The sequence below is a fragment of the Pieris brassicae genome, chromosome 11, assembly GCF_905147105.1.
Source record: "Pieris brassicae chromosome 11, ilPieBrab1.1, whole genome shotgun sequence".
Lineage (NCBI taxonomy): Eukaryota > Metazoa > Arthropoda > Insecta > Lepidoptera > Pieridae > Pieris > Pieris brassicae.
Genome location: NC_059675.1, coordinates 5,119,441 through 5,140,941, shown reverse-complemented (window position 1 = coordinate 5,140,941; position 21,501 = coordinate 5,119,441). Strand labels below are relative to the sequence as shown.

General features: G+C 33.3%; 1 protein-coding gene across 1 annotated transcript; it reads right to left on the bottom strand.

Annotated features, from left to right (window-relative positions):
* Window positions 1-1,370: 1,370 nt before the first annotated feature.
* LOC123716144 (integrator complex subunit 6) lies at window positions 1,371-20,143 on the bottom strand. The gene is made up of 17 exons (XM_045671723.1): window positions 19,884-20,143; window positions 19,714-19,791; window positions 19,067-19,306; window positions 18,705-18,885; window positions 14,423-14,622; window positions 12,967-13,146; window positions 12,030-12,182; window positions 11,203-11,433; window positions 10,366-10,560; window positions 8,608-8,817; window positions 8,025-8,225; window positions 7,459-7,654; window positions 6,808-6,944; window positions 6,006-6,105; window positions 4,833-4,999; window positions 3,762-3,894; window positions 1,371-2,956 (listed from the first exon to the last, which is right to left on the bottom strand). The coding sequence occupies exons 1-17, from the start codon at window positions 19,998-20,000 to the stop codon at window positions 2,751-2,753; spliced, it is 2,925 nt and encodes a 974-aa protein (XP_045527679.1). The 5' UTR covers window positions 20,001-20,143; the 3' UTR covers window positions 1,371-2,750.
* Window positions 20,144-21,501: the final 1,358 nt, after the last annotated feature.

Genomic DNA, 21,501 nt, shown 5'->3' with positions numbered 1-21,501 from the left:
GGATACTTTTTACACTGGCCGGGCAGGTATTTCTCAGTCTGTTGTCGATGAGTGCCGGAACAAACTTGTGTCGTCTGTGAGTCGGAACTCTTCTATATGGAGTCTCGGACAGAGAATACACAAGTGTGCTCAGCAAGACGAGACGGTGCTTCACTCCGGGCCACCGCTTGCAACCCTATAAAGCGCAAATTCGGCCCTCATGGAATACTGTTCTCACCTCTCACCTCACCACCGCATTTACTATGGGGAGTGTTTAGAAGAGTTGTTCGGTCTAATCCCTGCAGCTGAGTTTCATTATCGGACGTCAAGGCAAAATACAAATTACCATCCGTATCACCTCGAGGTCCGTCGTTCCACAACAGAGCGTTTTCTAAGGCGGTTTTTGCCACCCACCACCACTACTTGGAACCAGCTGTCCACTGAAGTATTTCCGAACCAAATCGACTAAGGGTCCTTCAAGAAAAGAGCGTACCAATTCTTGAAAGGCCGGCAACGCACTTGCGAGCTTTCGGGCAATGTGAGTGTCTATGGGCGGCGGTATCACTTAACACCAGGCGAGCCTCCTGCCCGTATTCCTCCTATTACATAAAAAAATATATAATAATATAACACAAAAGTATCTCGCTACACTACCACACGAGTAGGATTGTGTAAATTACTTGGGCTTAAGTGGGCGGCCGTGACACAGGGCCAGGAAACTACGCCATTTCCAGGAATTCGCAGTCGATATAGAGCAATTGGATTGGATTGGATTTGGACTTTCAAAAACAAAACAAAAGCCAAAATACGTTCGTGCCAACGCGCGATAGTATTCTCGGAATTAAATTACGCGACAAACATAAAAGTGAAAATATTCGCAGAAAAACCAATATTATTGATGATGCTAAGCAATAGCCCTTAAACTTAAATGGAGATGGGCAGGCCACGTAGCCCGTTGTACAGATGACAGATGGTCTAGAGCAGTAACCGAATGGACGGGTCCGGGAATGGAGGAGGCACGGACAGGGGCCGCATCTTAGTAAAACTATAAATTTATCTTTTTTATTTTAATCAAATATATATTCAAAGATGTGGAATAAAGGCTTATTATTATTATTATTATAGAGCAATTGCTAAATATGTAATATTCATTAATTCGTCTATAGAATATAGATACCTCACCACAGATGCCGTACATGCTTGTCACATAAACAAGGAATATCTAGCGGATGTAGGATTTAAATTATAACTACTATTTGTAGGATAGGACGATGATGATGTATGAACTTTTCTTTAATTTTACATTTGGATACATGAATAAATTGAATGATAAAGATAGATCGACCTTGACTTGCTAATGTGGACGTAAAATAATAAGACATTTTAAAAGATCCAATAAGGATCATTATTTATTTATAAAATGTTATATACAATTTACAATTGACACAATGACCACTAGCGTAACAGGACCTGTTTAGAATCTGATATTTAAATACTGGGAATGATATCTATTTAGCTCAATACTTCAACATATAAAATATTACGAAAATTCAGATTCAAGGAGGTCTTGTCATTCTAAAGGCCGCATGACCGACCTGTCACATTCTACAATTCGAGTTTAATATATACAAAATATTTACATTTCTCAATCCATTTTCGTTTAACACATCAACCACGCAGTTCAATCTAGCAGGAAACTCCATTGCTATGTCACCAGCCTCAAATTTAACGCCTTACCGATAGTTAACTAAAAACGAAATTTAACTATTAACATCGCAAAGTTAAACTATGCAACGTGTGGTAACTTTTATAAATTTTTAACTAGCAACAATGAACGTTTGAAGTTTATGCAATAAATAACAAGTCCGTGGACAGCTCTTGCGCCTTTGATACAAATAATACCTGAAACTGAGAACAGCACAACTTGTCACAACATACTGTATAATAAATAAATGCGCTTAATTTCATGTAAAATAAGATTTGATCGGGCGAGATCTGAAAGGCGGAGCATTCGATCACAATATTAACGCATTTACCATTTCCCAAGAGCACAAGTCATTTGTATACAATTTTAAATAGTCGAACTATTTCGTATAACTTGGATTAAGGCTGCATTTAGTGCTATACGGACGTCTAGTCCGAAACTATCGTATAGTAATTGGCTTTAGTAGTGCACGGCCCGCAGAGCGTCCGTCGAACGTATCCGTGATCCGTACGATACCGGAATATATCTACGTGTTTAGTTGCGCGAACGTATAACCTGTACAGACGTGTTTGTGTGACACAGCTGTAAACAACCAATCACGGCCCGTGAACGACTACAAGGTCAACAGTACAGATGATCCTTACAACGGAGCTGCTACATCCGTATATCACTAAATGCAGCCAAATAATACCGTGTTTGTTACCATAGTAATTTTCTTTTCCATATAAAAAGATTGGTGATAACCATGGTAACAAATACGTAACTCCACGTTGTAGTCAATCCTTACAAACGACACTCTGCACCCAGAGGCTAGTACTGTTTGTATCGGATTACCCATAATACCAAAAATGGGTTATTCACATCACATGGGTTCTTTCTATAGAAAAACTTGTCGCATTACCCATTTACCCGACTGTAAGTGTATATATACCCGATACAAAAGTAACGATCATAACCATCACAGCCCTATATAGGCGACCCTTCAAATGACCAAACATGCTTCATTATTACATTTTATTTTAACGCTTTCGTCAAATACAATTTCAATACATTTGAGCACTATACACTAGCTGTGGTTGTTCGGTAATCTCTTTAGGTTGAGTGATGTGCTGCTTCCATTTCTCTCAAGGCCCACCAAGAAGTCTTCTAGAAGCTTCGCTAGCGCTTTCCGCTTGAACCTCAACGATTCACTAATAACGTCCCTAATCACTTCTTTCTTTATTTCAACACTACCTTTTAATTGTTTTAAGTATTCGAACAACTTTGTAAAATCTGAAACAAATATTTTTTGTCAATTCTAAACATGCTTAATGCTATATTATATTAATATATATGCTAGTATAACACAAAAAATATTTTTCTTTGTCCTTTATTTATCTTCCTACGGTCATTTGTATTTACTGCTAATTTATATACTTAATAAAATACTAATTTTTCATTACCTAATTAGCACAATCATGTCTATCATATTGGTTAATGGCTGCCAACAGGAAAATAATTTGCCGAGGAATTTTGCATTATTAACGCTGTACGGTAAAAATGACGCTCGATACTGATTGGTTAACAACAAAATATGTTCAATGTTCAAAAGTATTCTAACATACATAATAAAACAAATGAAAAGAAAAACTTAAATACTAATAAGTATTTCTGTTAACTTATAATTATTTACATAATTTTAAATTTAATTTTTTCCGACGTTTCGAGTGCGTGGTCACGGTGACAATTTAAAATTATGTAAATAATTATAAGTTTATAATAATAATGCATAGCTTCAATCCGTTTAAAAAGTGTTTTCTTAATGTGTAAAAGCTATCATTTTATTGATCATTTTTCTTTGTATGCATCGTGATCAGAGCCGCGTTAGCCTACTTGCTTGACTGTGTGACTATATCCAAAACAGTCGACGGCATGAGTCAGGCGCAGAAGGCTGATCGCCTGTTAGAAAAAACAAATGATCAAGAAACAGAATTTCAAGGCCAAGACCAAGGTTTGTCGTCCCACTTTTTTTTTAAGTGATCAGGTGTCCTACCTAGACTATATTAGTTTTTAATTAGGGTTAATATTTTATAGTTACCTCTGCCCGGTCGACGCACGGCGCGATAGACTTCCGATCGAACAGAGAGATTGTGCTTCCTTATCTCGGCGAGTTCCTTCCGTGAAGGCTGTGGTGGCATCAAAACTGATGATAGGTGGACTATATCATCCTCCTGGACAGAAATAACATTTACAACCTAATATATCACACAGATTTGTAAAATTTGAGGTTATTGTAATATAATTCTAGTAATTAAAGGTTATTTCATTTATTCACAACAATAAAAAAATCATATTTAGTCACTGTCAAACTATAGTGACAGTTATAGTGTTTTCATCCTAGGCACTGATTATACGAAGCACAGATTATACAATACGATAATTTTAACGCTTCGCAAAGTACAGACTGACGAGAACTTTACCATACGAATTCGTCACACGATTCTTCTGGTTAGGTCCATCTACGCCTCTTTAAAGTTCAAAATTAAATTGTTAGGCGTGTTTTCCATACAAATATATCATTACCATCATATTTGATTTACATATAAATAGTTCATGCTAAGGCCTATGAATGGATCTGTATTACATATTGTATATATATAATCTGGATAATTAATCTGGGTGAAATATTTAAAATATATATAATATTATTATTGAAATATAAGACGATATGGTGGACATACAAATTTAAGGTAATTTGATTTCACTTTTATAATGTTTTCTTGTTTGAATAAAAATAAAAACATTGCGTATCTCAATTTACAATCTTATTTCAGGTCAAATATTATGTTAAAATATAATATAGTACAGTTCTTGAGATCATATTTAAGTTTGACTTCTAGAATACGGACCCTAGCTTAAATACACAGGCATAGGCATTTTGATTTTTGATTGACATTGAGATTTACAACAAGACCTGGACCAAACTTCACAAATATCCTATACAATTGTTTGTACATCATCTCCATAAAATTGTTTGTACCTCATCTCTATAAAACTGTAACAACAAATTTATCTCCAATTTTTTTTAAATTGAACTAGTTGTATAATCTGCTTTAAAAGTCTGACTCTCCATTAAAATCTGAATTCTTTAACACCTATAAATAAATACCTTTCGTTTTCTCTTCTTTCGTGAATTAGAGCTATTTTCCGCTGCTACTCCTTGTAATATAGCGTTAATTTGCAACTCCTGCGTGTCGGGCGACGCAGGCGCAACGCATATTTCGTGCGGCGGAGAGGGCGATCGAGGCATCTTACTTCCCATTGTTGTGTACGCATCTGAAATAATCCAAAATATATTTAAAGCACAATGAAATTGTATCTATATTGTTTAACATAACATTGATATAATACGTGCTGCAAATTTCGTCAAACTGAATATCGTTTAAAATAAATGCTTCGATCGTATTTATTATATGGATAAAATATATATAAAATAATTACAGTCTCTAATTATTTGTAGCAATTATCTTGAAAATCTATTTTTTTTTCACATGGCTAGTTATGCACCAGAAAAACAAACAATGTTGTATATCATAAAGCATTTTTAGTTAATTACACCAATTCGAAATTAATATCCATAGTAAAGACAGGACAACGCGTCGGGTCCGCTAGTTAATAATAAAATACATGGCGACTCTGTCAAGACTTAATTAAGGCAACGGGCCTTACCTTACCAATTACAAGCGTTTTCATCCAGGCAACCATCACAAAGACTAAGAAATTTATACATGAAGCAGCAACTATTTTTTACATATTCTATGGCTTAGTTCAGTGAATTTACGTGTAAATTCTCACAATACATTATTATGAACTGAACATTAGTTTAGAAAGGACCAATAATACTAATAGAGAAATCCACTTTTGGAGGTAATTGTGCAGTTGACGCTCACAAATCATGAAATCCTATCAGTTCAAACTGTTCAGTCATCAGTCACGTCTCAAGTGTATTATCACAAAAATGACGGAAGTTCTAAACAAAAGTACCATTTCTCATACAAATAATTGACGCTGATGAATTTTACCGTTTAATTATGACAGTTAATATCTATCTTTCGGAAAAAGTAATGATCGTCATGTTTTTTTTCTGGCTGAGGCTCTATAGAATAGATTTGAGACTTGTCTATTTTGGTAATGTTTTATATAGAAACGTTATGGTCTCCAACTTGGCCAATCTCGGAAATCAAGTCTTGAGCGCCTTAAATTGAATGTTCTGTCTAAGCGTTTCCAGTTATCCTAAACCTAAACCTAAACCTTTGTATGTTGTCATGTTAATTTCAATTACCTCCGTTGAGGAATGGTTTGATAACTGGCGGCAAATTGGCAGGCGCAGCGGGAGCTGACGCAGTACTCGCCGTCCCACCAGACTCCACGTTAGGCGGCTCCTGGAATATACAATTAAATTATTATATCTACTCTAAAATTTAGTCACAAACTTTTTTTACAAACATTGTTGCCATGGTTACAAAACATACGCGTGTAAACAGTCTAAACAGTTTATAAATAATAAAATAAAAATCACTTTATTTGACCCAAAAACATAAAATTTTGTAATTACATTCTAAAGGTTGTAAACATATAATAGGCAACGAATCGTTGAGATACACTATTTTGGTTAACATTATACATAATATAAAGTATGAGCACTAGCATTTAACCTTGGCCTAGCCTGTATCTTAAACGCTAGTTCCTTCCAGTGTCATTAACAAATTGGTGAAGTTGTTTGTCATTAGATGTTTACTCATTTATTTATTTATTATTGTTTAAGAAACTAAATAAAGGTAGAATATATTTAAGTTGTTGCAATTGGTTAGACCATAGTAAGTGTGAAAGTCGACAAATATTTTACCTTGAACTTCCGATTCCAAGGTTACAACATCGGCTTTATGGATATTGAATCGATTTTGCATAGAACACTGGTATCGGCATCGCTGTCGATATTGGAAGTCACAGAGTACGGTCGCAATTACTAAATGACACGTACCCAGAAATATTTGTGCTCTAACTGGTGCAATGATGAACTTTAAGTAAGCAAACGCATATAATTTTTTTTTTCCAATTTATAGCGTATTTCTGACTTTACATACCTCAGGCGGTCTACCAGACGGCAAATCGGAAGGCACGGGCGCGAGCGGCGACGCAGGTCGTCTTGAGACGGGTGACAGCGGCGCTGCTGCTGGCGAGGGAGGCGGGGTGCTGAAGGACAGCGCTGGGGAGAGTGGGGCTAAAATTGAAAGTTTACTTTATTAAATAGTTCCACTATAGTAAGATAATCTACTACTCCTCAGATTTCTGTATCTGTATCACTCGTTAATTGAATAGGCGAGTAGGTGATCAGCCTTCTGGGCCTGACACTGACCTGACTTTTTTTTTGGGTCTAAGGCAAGCCGGTTTCCTCACGATGTTTTACTTCACCGTTCGAGCTAATGTTAAATGCGCACATGGAAAAAAATCCATTGGTGCACAGCCGGGGATCGAACCTACGACCTCAGGGATGAGAGTCGCACGCTCAAGCCACCATGCCAACACTCTACAATTCATAATTAAGTAACAATATAGTCTTGAGCGTTGTCAAATATATAGAAAAATTGGTTTGACAGCTCTAACACTAGTTTTATGTTGATTGACGTTCTAGAATACGTCCAATCCGTCTTACGCACTGATGAACTTTGAATATTATTAGATTTAAGTTATTTTTAAATTTATTCAAAAGTACACTTTCAAATTATTATACGTACGCGGCGTATGCGCAGGCGAAGGTGGCGCTGGTGAGGTAGGTCGTCTCGCCACGATATGTTGCGGCAATGGCCCCGCTTTCCTCTTGGGCGGGATGGCACGGGGGCTCTCCGCACCCCGCTTTCCTCCCACTCCACTGCCGCCGCTACCCCGCACTGCGCCCAAAGGATCTATATCCGCTTCGTCGACCATCATACGCTAGAAAATTAATGGAAACATTTAATTGGTATAGAATGAATCTTTGCCAAATGAAACCACCACATCTAAATACGCCAAAACAGAAGATCTAATTGAGCAAAAGTTTTGCTTGCTGTGCAGGTATTTCTTACTTTTATACATATAACTAGATTTTTAAGTCCCGAAGTGTCATATGAACTCCCGTGACTCTCCATCGGGCTGACACACGTCTGTGCCTCTTTTATGGATATTTTAATAGATTGAAATTTGATTAGGCATACTGTAATACAATTTTCAAAAATATCCACTTCTGTCCTAACAAATTTTTAATCTTAGTAAATACAAGTATAGAGATATGATGATATGAGTTTCCTATTTTTTTATTTCTAACCTTATCAATCTTAAACGGATTCCCAAACATATGCTGTCTGACGGGTTGGGACTCAATTTCCCGTAGTTGTGGTGTCATTCGTTTGAGATATTCTTGGTAGTTGCCCATTTGTGCTACAGGCATCGAGTGAACACTGTCTTCGTCTACTAGACGTGTGTGCGCAAGCGAGGGCTGTAGGAAGTTAGCACGCATGCGCACCACCTGAAATCATATTTTTGTCATTTTAAACTTATAGATATCTTAATTGTATCAAACAAATACACATTTAAAATCCCTAATTATCATTAAAGTTTTATGGATCTGGAAATTAATAAAAACTCTTGAAACAAATTCTTAAAAAGCCGTCAGCGCATTCGCGAGCTTTCTGACATTGTGAGTGTCCAGGGGCGGTGCAATCACTTGACGTCAGATAAGCCTCCAGCCCGTGTGCCCTGTTCATTAAAAAAAAAATCTTTAAAAACACACACCACATATAGGTCCTACATCGAACTATATATTCCTACTACCTTTTTTATATCAGTCAACAAGGTCTTTAAAATTTGAAGTCAAATGTTTTATTGAGAATTATAAACTATAAATATACCTGATCCAATAAATCCCGTCGCTGTATATCGAATGGATTTCGATATGTATGGGCTTGTGTCCTATGTCGGCCTCGCGATAGTCCCACTACAAAACCCCCAAATTCGTTCAACTGATCACGGAGCGCTGTGAACTTGTCTTGTAAACATGGATGACTTGTTAAATCCTTCTTTAAAGGCGATCTAGGTAATACACGGACGCTTTCTGCTACCTGAAAATGTTAAAACACTGTGTTAGTTACAAATATTCTATGAAAATTCAAGTACGTTAAAGCATGTATAATTGTACAAACTGAGGGATCTATTTTAAGATATACGCTCAGATACCAGAACTGTCCGTTTAGCCGTTGACGGTATTGTTAATTTAGCATTTAAAAAAAAGATGATTTGATAAGTTTTCCTTAAGGTCCTATCCCAGCACGCATTGCTGTGTCAGTGTCTCGGAATGGATTGCGGTACGCAATGGAGAGCTGGAGCGCTGAGGCGCGATGTCCCGTAATAACAATTAATTATGTAAAACATTAAATTGATATTATTTTATCACTTTTTTTATGGATTACTTGGCTAGCGATAAAATATATCGTGTAAACTTCAAAATCATATTCTATATACATTTTCGTCATAAAATGAATTCAAAGTGTCAAAAATTGGCTATGTTTGGTTTTTTTTTTCTATCGAGCGAAGTTATTTAAATCGCCATATATTTTCCACCACCATATATTTTTTCCATTTGCCATACTTCAACGTACTTTTTTGGAGTTGTGCGACTGTATAGGCCCTTAACTCAATGTACACATAAGTAGAGATTTGACATTTGAAATTAATTAATTTAGGTCATATATCATAGATGAATTTTATAGAATTTCAATTCAATTAAAAAAAATTGTTTTCAGTAATTGAACCCAGGAGTTCCCGTTTACATACACTGAACCCAGTCGGTATAAACAAGATTAACATTCGTATTGCGGAGGTATGTCTTTCACGGATGACGTACAAATCTGTGCAAATACGGCTTAGGAAAGTTTGAGATATTAAATAATTTTTATGGTTTCATACAATTACGTAATTTCACACCTCTCGGTGAACAAATAAACAAACATTTATCCAACAAGGAAATACTCATTGACCTCAATGCTTTGAACTGTGAGTAATCGAGGTTTGATAAGGGTGATACAACTTATTAAAAATAGATTATATTTTTAATGGAAAACTGTTTTCAAATAAGAAAAATTAAAAAAAAATACACAAGTTAATTCTAAAATATCCTAAGTACGAATCGTTTATAGAAATTACCTAAGTTACAGAATCAGTTAAAACATATGAGAAACTCATCTAAAGGAATTTAATAGACGTCAGTTACGATGTCGTAACTAAAGATAAGGCGTTGTAAGAAAATCGGAATTTTACAGATAACATTTTACTACTTACTCGTACTATTTAACTGACATAGATAAGCATTATTTTATATGAGTGTTTAAAGCGTAGTTTATCTATATTAGGCCTAGGATTGAATCTAAGAAATAAAATATTTGAATAATATTTGCAAATAAACATCAAAATATATATATATATATATATATATAAATGAAATATTCTTCTTCTAACATTTATAGAAAAAAAATTGTCTCCTTTCATTAGAAACCTAAGCAATAAAAAAAATTATATTAACACTAGTTTTCACCTGATGTTTAATGCATGTACTTTACATTATATTCTATTACATATTAAGCCCTACCAAAACAAACATTATTTATAATCACCTTCTGGCTATTATTACTGGAGGCCTTATTAATGACGTCAGCGCAGAGTTTCTCGAACTCAATTTTGGCTTGGTTCTTCAGTCTTTTTAAATAGTTCAGTACGGAGAAGCTAAGGCAGATATCTTGAGTCTCAGGGATTAAACTTTGAACGAGAGGTGCAGATGCACCCATTTTGGTTAAAGCTCGACGGAGTGGCTGAAATTAAATTATTTATATTAAAGTTGGTTATTTCAAATCATATCTTAATTTACAAATCATTTAAAAATATACACTTATGTGACAATGTATATTGTTTTATCGAGTTAGTTTTAAGAATCATATATATACTTGTTTTAAGATAGAATAATAGTACAATTTTATATGTAATACTTAATTTTTAGCATATAATATCTTTTTTACAAATTTCAACACTATCGGTTAATATTGTCAATATTATCGTAGGATATAAGTTGTAACAGTTGTTTGATATTATTAAGTCTCCCTACATTTATCTTGTGTAAACAATAACTAGCAAAATTTGCAAAAGATTATTTTGATAAAAATTGCTTTACAAAAAGGCTCTCATTTACCTTTTTTAAACAAACCATATAATAAGAGTTTTAAATGTAAATTAGTACATACAGTAGCTCTACCTGAACTAGAGTAAAACCCTAATTTGTACAAAATCAATCATCAATCAAATAAAAATACAATGTTTGTATTGAAAATACATTGTTTTTTTATAAATAGTTTGAACATAAATATAGTGGTAAAAACGGTGAAAGAATGTTTGAAATTCGTCCAGTAGTGTACTTGTTACAAACACAAATATTTACTTTTTATAAATTAAAAACTCACTGTAACATAATAAGAAGGCATCCTATCTAAATACTGTTGGAAAGCCATTTTCCATTCAGGCGTTGGCTTGCATCTGTGGACTTTAAATAAGTCATCCAATAAAGGTAATAACACTGGATAGTTGTATGGTAAGACGAAGAGATTCACACAAGTGAGGTTGGTGGAGGCTTTAAGGTAACCAAAGGGATGGCTCACTTCTGAATTCTTGCAGCTACTGTTCGCTATAAACACCTGTAATAAGAAGAGTGTGATTAAAATATATTTTGGAGTCAATTTTTTTATTTCTTAAAAAGAATACTCTTAAATTATTTCCTCACTCTCCAATTCATGGATCAGATTTAACCGTCAACCTCTTAACTTTTGGGTGTAGCGAGCGCAAATTCCAACTTTATTAGCAAAGCGCCACTCACGCGAGCAATACGAATAATTAACAAAATTTCTATGAAGGTAGACCTATTTGTTTGTACACTGGCTGAGTTCACAAGAGTTGCTTGCTATATTGTTAGTTATAAGTTTAATTTTTAAATGTTTTTTTTATGTAGGATAATCGGTGTAGGTATTATTTTGACGTTCAATCGAATTAGTTGTAACTGTTAAGGTAGAATAATGATGTGGAATAAATATATTAATATCAATAGAAATAACCATTTTAATTTTTTTTTATAAAATTATTAAATTAGCATTCTATAAGACAAGTCTGAATTTAAGCTGAATCGGGATATATATAAAAAGTAGGTAAATTTAAGTAAATATAGAATAAATTAAATTCTTAATATAGTACAATACAATTATTATACATTCCCTCTAAACATTAGAAAACTTCTCACCTGCCAACATATAGTGGGCTGTTTCCTGGCCAGAATAAACTGTGTTAGTGGACTCGGCTCTAACTCATACTTATCAAAGGGCAAATTATCTATCACCATCGGCTCTTGGCTCGAGCAAGTGAATTTTACGACTGGATGCGCAGAACGGGGTGGCTGTAATAGATATGTTTAAAGCATATTACAATAGTGACTATTTTTTTATTAATTTAATACGTTAAAATTCTTCAATTAGTTACAGCTGAGCAATATATGTATCGCCATCGCAAATCAATAACAGTACACAAACATCACTTTCCAACAAATAAATATTTTAAACAATTTTTTAGGAATGCCTTGGAATACTAGTTTTAACGACGTAGTAATCCTAGAAACGGGATCGGGATTTAATCAGCTATACGCTATTAGGACAAGACTGAGTTTTATCAATATAGGTTTAGTAGTTATTGTAATATCCACGATTTCTGTTCATGTTACCTGGTGTTTGAAGTTAAATAAAAAATATTATTTTTTTATTTGATAGCTTCACACAACTGACCAGTTAAAATCCATTCATACTCAACGTAATATTTGTAAAAGATTACAATTTTATTTATCTAATCTTACTACAATATCAAAACAAAAAAACTAAATTATAATAGCCACAAGATGGCAATTAGTTAAAGAAAGACTTTGAAGGAAAAGTTCTGGGTTTGAATCCCAAGAATAAATTGAATCTACATTATACAATAAGCTCAATATTATCTCTTTCTCGATGGTATGAAGTAAATTTCTCAATACTCTACGCAAATTGGTTTTCCAAAAAAGATTTCCAAAACTTTTCTCTTAATTATTGTTTCTTTGTAATGCTCAACGGATTTTTACATAGTTAACACTAACATCGGCACCCCGAACAGGCATGCAAATATTGTTATCTTTATAATTTATGTATTTAACTTACGAGTGTAGGCGCATTAGGATCGGGTCGAAATGACTCGGGTATAGGCCAAAACCCAACAGCGAACCCCTTTTGTGACACAGTTCGTGGTACGTAGATGAGACGGCGACACGAATGCCACGCTTGCGGTGCTCCTGGTTGACTTGCTGCCAAAGTCGATTGATATGGACCGCCGTTCCATCTCTGTAATAATAATAACTTTATTATAGTAATGGGTATAAAATATGAGCAGTGAACGTGGTGGCTCGCAATCGGTCGTGCGTTCGAATCACGGCTGTGCAATGGATTTTTCCTTCTATGTCCGCAATCAACACGCTCATACGGTTAAGGAAAACTTTGTGCGACTAATCATCTATTTGCCTAATAAATAAAGAATATTATATTATATTATAAAGAGTCAAGTATCGACGGTCCACGCCACTGGAATTTTTGTTAACTAAGTTTTTAAGATTGTAAGAGGGCGAGCTACTTATGAGGGTATTTGAGACGTTGAATTTCGTACGTAAACTATTTTACTTAAAGCGTAGTGGATACAAAACATCGAAATACACGGAAGACATATTTAAATCAAAACGATAATAAAATGTGTGTATATTCAATGTTAATTTTACGATAAGGCAAGTAATGAAAAAAGATAAGCTATTGTTCTGTGTTTTGTCAAATATTTATGCCTGCGGCCGTACTTTTAAATTCTGGCGGCCGCTCTGTAAAAACGGCTGCTTTTATAAAGAATTATCGACTCGTAACAATTACGGCTGGTACTTTAATTTTAATAAAAAATATTAAAAAGTTGATTTTTCAATTAGAGCAGCGTTGGCCTAGTGGCTTCAGCTTTCGACTGTCACCCCTTAAATCGTAGGTTTGAGCCCCGGATGTCCATCAATTAACTTTCTTTTTGTGCGCATTAAACAATCGCTCGAAAGATAAAGGAAAACTTCGTGAGGAAGCCAGCTTGCCTTAGACCCAAAAAGTCGATGGACTGTGACAGGCACATGGGGCGCATCAGCCTATTAGACCTAACCTAACCTATTAGATTGACAAATGATCATGAAACAGATATAGAAATCTGAGGCCCAGACCTGAAAAGGTTGTAGCGCCACTGATTTATTTTTTTGTTTTGTTGATATTTCATTTAAAAACATATTTGTTGTCACTATTATAAGGGGGTTCTGAATTTGGGCGTTGGTGATACTTAACTCATATAGGTATTATAGTATCTATCGATATACAAGCTTACGTTGTAATATATATTATAGGAACGTGTTCTTATATTATGAAGTAATCAGATGTGTGATAAAACAATCAGAACAATTTAACCACATTCATACATCATCAAAGAGTTAAGTCTCGGCTTCTCCGGGAACATAGGCTAACTTGATGGAAGAAAAACATTTTTATTTAAATACGAAAAACCAACGACTCAAGCTCAGAAAAGTTTGCAAATAAAATAATTTCTTACCCCATTCCTATCGTTTTCCGTTTCTATATCCTTCTCATCATGATGCTCGTCTTCTCCGTCTCTATTAGGTCCAACGTCGATAGGCGGCGGATCAGGACCAATTTTCTCAAAATTTATCACCACACCACTCTGCACCTTTTGCACGAGACTGTCGATGCACTGCATCAGCATACGATGGGAGGTGATACAGTAGGATCGACCTGGAATATAGATCGATCAATATAAGATATAAACTATGAGAAATGTTTATCCCGTGACCGTCAAATTCTAACAAATTTAATACATATAAATTAATTAATTTTAATTATATTGATAACGATTTGCGTTTATCAGTTTGATATATGGGAGACACATATATTATTTACTAGTAATCATAACAATCAAATATACAATATTTACAATTTTCTTAACCTACATAGAAAATTAAAACCAAATTAAAAAGTTTGGTCCCTGTGGCAGCGTCCTAACGCTGGCAGCATTTCCTCGCTGTATTGCGATACTTATGCATTAAGCGACGAAAGCTGATCAAACATAAATACGACTAAATTAAATTGGACTAACTATTGAATATCAAAATCTTTTTTTAAGTAACAATTCGTCAGCCAATATATTTTTTATCGTACAAAAAAACCACGAAAACCAAGAGGATGCAGAAAATATATAATACAAATGCAAAATACATTATGAAATTTGACGACCGAAGATAATACTAGAAAATGCAGCAGTGTATGCATACATTAGCATAGGTAGGTATTTATAAACCTGCAGCGAACAATATAAAAAGATACTATATACTTTTGTACATTCCATTTTTTTATGTTTGAAAATCGTTTAATTACTTTTTAGTTAAATTTAACTTTTGATATCTCTATGAACGCACAAGTACTGCATCTTGAACACGAACAATAGTACAATAGTATTGATGACTTAAATAGAAATAATATTTTTCTATAGAAAAGTTGACCTTTGAAACGGAACGAAAAAATTATGCTGAATATAACGGTATATCTGTTATTAGCAGCTAATTTTGGTACCAAGAACATACTAAATACTAGACAAGTAACGTAGAGGGTATGCTTAGGATATAATGTTCAAGATAATAATATAAATAGTAAGTATCTGTGAGAACCGTTAAACAATTAACAACAAACCTACTCAGTCAGTTTCGCAGAGCTATTCTTTCTAAAGTTTTGCATTAAGTGATTATTTATATAACTAGCTTTGTTCTTATATTTTTATGGTTTTTAAGTATTATGTTATTAATATATGAAGAATAAAACCTGATATACAATTAGTTTTTACTGTTATTTTGTTTTTTTCTAGTTATAAGATTTTACTATATTTACCGTTGGCAAAACCTTTTTTAAATGAATAAAGAGCTCTTCAATTCGAAAGCACAAACTTTACCATTTAAGAATATTTTAAATCTACACGTACTATGTAGTTTTTTTTGTTATAGGGCATTAGGCTAACCAATGTTAAGTGATACCGCCGCCCATAGACACTCGCAATTCCAGAAATCTAGCAAGCGCGCTGCCGACCTTTTAAACAACAACCGTTGTAGATAGAGGCGCTTCTTCAAATTTATTGCTATGCTGATTTTTGATAAATTGTGTAAAGATATGCATTAAACCCCAAAGTAGAAATACCCAATACATAAATTCATAGGATCGCCATCCTTCAATATTTTTTTTTCTAATAAGGTCATCCTTCAAAAAAGTCGTCGTGTGTAGAACAGCAATGTCAAATAAAAGATTCACAATTTTAAATAAGATCAAAGCATCTACACCTCGAAAACTTAACATAACTGAAGAATTAATTTAATTTACGAAAGATTATCACAAAGAACAATATATAGAAAATTTAGATTCATAGCAAATGCGATTGTTATTTTAATAATGAACAACGCGTTGGTCCATCGTATATCAATGAGCCTGAACGTATTAGACATGATCTAACCATATTGTTATAGATCTAACATCGCTTCACGAAACTTTGCATAAACGAGTGTCCTATGAAGGCCAAATTTTATTCTAATCTGCCTAACAGCTTCACATCAGTAATTAATATAGAAATACTTGTTTTTGTAATATATTTAAATGCTTTAATAATCTGCAAATTTGCAGGTTAACATCAAAGATGCAGTGATATGCGTAAAAAAGGCATTCTTATGTGAAAGATTATCATCAAGGTCAGATATAACTTCAACTAATTGACACTAGTATAAACATTTACAATAAGCGAAGCTCAAAAAACGTGTTCAACTGGTTTCTAAAGGGCTTGTCACTCCCTGTTTACTGAAATTGGTAATCTATTCGAGAAAGATTTGCATTGCGATGTGGGTTAATTAAAGTAATTTTTAATATAACTTTATCTAAGGTTTTGGTTCTTTTTCTTCACATAATGTATTTAACTTTTAAATATTTTAAAACAGTTGTAAACAAAATCAAAGGGAAACAATTAGTATTTATCACACGATTCCGCGAAATACTCTAAATATTATCTTCGCGGCAACAGATGGCGGTAATAAGACAATGGTTATAATAGACTTCGGGTATTACGCACAACGGACCTGTTGAGAGTCTAAGTGCGGAAACTGAGTCCACAAACCAACTAGACTTCGGGTATGATGCCGAAACGAGACTTAGAGCAAAATATTTATATATATATATATTTTCCCTAGACCTGGATCTGATATTTATTTGTTATTTATCAATGAAGTGGGTGTCTCACATTACAACTAGTTAAGTAAATGTTAAAATTCCTTAAATATGTAGTACTGGCATAAACCAAAGACAATAATCAGAAGTTTGTCTTTTGTTAACATAGCTCTTACACATTAAGAAAAACACTTTTTGAACGGATTGAAGCTATGTATTATCATTAAAAACTTATAATAATTTACATAATTGCTGCTGAAAAGCACGCAAACCGTCAAATTTTTAAAAAAAAATTGTGTAAATAATTATAAGTTCTTAATAATAATACATAGCTTCAATCTGTTCAAAAAGTGTTTTTCTTAATCAGAAGTTTTCTTTTTACTTATATTTGTTGTCGTAAAAAAATACATATTTCAGTAAATTACTAATAGTATCTTAAACAACGGCTAAAAGATTCTGGTCTATTATTGAGGAAAACGAACCTATGATTATCGATTTCGATTTCCGGAATAACAATAAAATTTTAGTATATAGTTTTACAAATAAAGTCCAACAGCGTGCAGTGAAACAAACATAATGAATGCAAAATTTCCAATCGTATTGTATAATTGTGAGTCTCATTTAACATTTTTTTAAAGACGAGAAGATCTCGAGCAAAATTATTTTCTTATTACTTAAAATCTCGGACGTCTAGAAGTCTTATTGCTTGTCATCAAGGTGTTTTTACAATGCCCAAAAATAAAATATATCTTGTATAAGTAATGTAATTTAAAACTTGTGATGGCAGGACCATTACAAGTTTTAAATGTGGTGATAAACTTTACTAGATTTGACGACAAAAATTTAAAGTAATCTTGTATAAGTATTGTAAGATACTCATCATCTGAAAATTGCCTATTAAGACACTGATAAGTGATAAAACCCTTTAAAAACTCACTGCCAGAAAGCTCACGACTGCATTATAGATTTTTTTCAGGATTGTTACGCGATTTCTAAGCAAATAACGAATATAGTAATTAAGGGATTCGGGTGTACTGACTCATAAGTCTTATAAGACTATGAGACCTGTCAGTGTATTTACAGATACGAAATTCCAATATCTGAGGGAAAATAACGCATTAATTACAGAAGAACTTCTGTGAAAATACTGACAAAACTACTTTCTGGCCATAAACAATCTTAAATACATTGTAAGGCAAACCTAAATTTAAATGTTGTGGTTTTGATTTAAAATATTTTTAGTAAATATAACTTTCAATGTGTGTCACTGTTTTATAATCTTACATGGTAAAATAACTTTGATGATTATACTAATGGGACAAAAATAATCATCAATTATATCCAGAAAAAAATGATTTAAAAGGAATAAATACCATTTCTTTGCCATTAGTGAATGGAAACAATTTATCTATTGCACCCAATTTGTAGAATCTCTTCTATTATTAGAAATTATTATATGGAAATGTAAGGCTTAGCTTAGTCAGGAGATGGAAGAATCACTATATCTCACTAATTTTTAAATTAAAAATGTGTTTTCCTTTATTAATTGCATTCATTTTGTTTGTTTTCAAAAGCTATGAAACTGATATAATTAAAAAGTTACTAATTTAATATACACTTACCACCAGTGACTTCACACATTGCATCAATCGGAGAAGAGTCTGATGGTACAAGGCCTGTGTCCCTTTCTACAGCTGGGGTTCCTGCTAGCCTCAATACTAGGGAGAAAAGTCTTTGGTCCCATCGGAATGGCTCCCGAGTTAATTCTGATCCAGGTATCGGGCAGTTCATAGGCAGATTAAACTGTTTAACAAAATAAATATATACTGGAGATGTACTTCTGATAAATATTCTACTATAAATACAAAAATCTAAATCTTAAAAATCCATACATACAGTATATTTACTGTAGTTTGAAATTGCTTTATTTTTTCCAATAAGATTTCCTAGTTGGTTTAAGTAAATGTATAATTTTTTCGTTTACCTCTTCCTGTATGCCAGCATTGCTTGATAGTTTTCCTCCATCTGTTATAACAACAATAACTGAAGGTTCAAGATAGAAAGGGCATCTTCCTTGGCCATATGTGTCTATTCCAGTCTGCATGCGATTAATATTTAAAACATCAAAAGCATGCTTTAAAGCAGCACCCATAGTGGTAAGACCAAGGCACTGTAAATTCTTCAGTTCATTTATAAATGTAGCCAAATTCTCTTTCCAACCAGCCTGCAATGGGACAGTTATTACATATTAAAACAATAATAATAATAATATTGTAAAGAAAACATGTAAATATCCCATATCTCGAAAACGTTATCATATTTTAAAACGAAGGCAGACGAGTCATGATTTCATATTTCCCCCCAATTCGCCATTTCGTTTAAAATGCGGCCTCGACCAATCACAGTGCGAGGAGCGCAGTCGCGAGCGATATCGCGCAGACAGCAACGGCAGCCGCTCGTCCTGTTTACGTCGTGCTGTACATTTTGTTAATTCACTAGCAAAGAATGTTCATGTATTGGTCTACAAAATGAAGTGTTTGACAAAGAGATCTTCTATACTGAATACTATGGATTAATGTATTTATAATTAACGGATTAAATAGCAAAACGTGTTCACTCTACTACACTAACCTTGATGTTCGCGGGTGGCTCTTCGAAAGTTAGAAGCATATACCTATCGCCTCTGCTTTCAGGAGATCGTTGACGTACCTACAACATAATAGCAATTAGCACATAAAAATTACAGGCAAAGAAATCGATCATTAAAATGAGGCGTTTGATGTCGATGACACTGCACGTACCTTAACAAATGTTTCCACAGCGCCCTTGGCTACATCAAGTAACGTTGGGCGTCCGCCCAAATAAGCTCTTTGGTTCATAGATGCTGATGTATCTATTAAAAAGACTATTATAGTCATCGTGAAAATTTTCTAGCTATTTCCCTAAATACATTAAATATGCGCACGCTATTATAGACTAAGAACAAAAATGGCTGCTACATTGTACGCAGAATCGCGAAGAGGCGACCGTCCGACAGCCGCTTCGACGAGCAGCTGAACAAGCTACGCCACGAAGACTCCAAAAGTACCACGTGACCTAATCATTTGTTCGGATGTTCTCGGATCGAAAAGAAAGATGTTCGGTTAAATTCGTGCTTTAGTAATAGAGTTGCCACTTAATGAAAAATAAATTTCCAACTTAATTAATTTAGTATTAAAACACAATATTTAGTCAAACTTATGCATCAAATAATAACATATCATATTTATAGATCTAACCCAAAATAATCTATTGATGGATGACGAAAATTTTGTACATAATAACAAGTACGAAATATAATAATATGCTTAATTTTTATTACATTTAAAACGACTTTCGGAAAGTGTTTAATAAAAAATAGTCATAATTCTTTAATAAAAATAATAAAAGTATTAAATTTAGTTAATTATTAATAAATTCTTTAATTATGAATCTTACTTATAAAAACGTATGATACATGTCATAATTTATAAATTACTAGTTCATTATACATTATAAATATGTATTATTTATTTATAAATTATGACTCTCTAAGTTAAGCTCTTTTAGAGGCTATCACTTTTTCTAATGAATTTTTCAATTAATGAGGCAAGTGCTATGAGTTAGCCACACCGCGATAACATACATGCTCGTTGAACGATGCTATTAATGACTATAATTATTTTAGCTCTATTTTGAATCTTGATTGTACTCAAATAGTTTTTTTGTAGAACAGATTAAAAATTATGATAAACATTTTAAAAATAATATCTCCTTGGTTAGAATTTCCGTTCGTAAAAAAAGTTACTTCACGACAAAAGCATAAGCGCGGGAAGTTTCAAAGTTAAATTTAGATTTTTGTAGTTTTCCTTGTTTCAGTATACTTTAATAAATTAAAAATAGTAAAACAGACATATTTTCGAATACTTTTTTGTCAATATAGAAATTTAGTTTAAAAACTCGGACAATACACCTATTGAATTGTAAGTTTTGTTCGTGATTTTAATTGCCTACTACTATACAGTGCCAAAGGAAAACCGTTTTGCGTGACATAAATTTTACCTCTGACCTATTATTTTTTTAAAGTAACTGGCTAACTTGCCTTATCCTAACTATGATTTTTTAACTATCCAGTGAAACATTTTTGATTAATTTTTAGATAGATATAAATCTCATTGATTTTAGAAACTGTAATTATATACAGTGTGGAAGCATTCTTTAACAAATAAATATTTGGATATCTGTCCAAAAAAAATATTATTAAGTGTACTAAATTCATGAAAAAAAGACTTTAATATTTACTTGGGTTATATTTGATACCTTACTTTCAGCCTATGTTATTTTCAACCTTTGCTGATATTTTCGTATCTAATTGAAAATAATTATTATAAGATATAATTA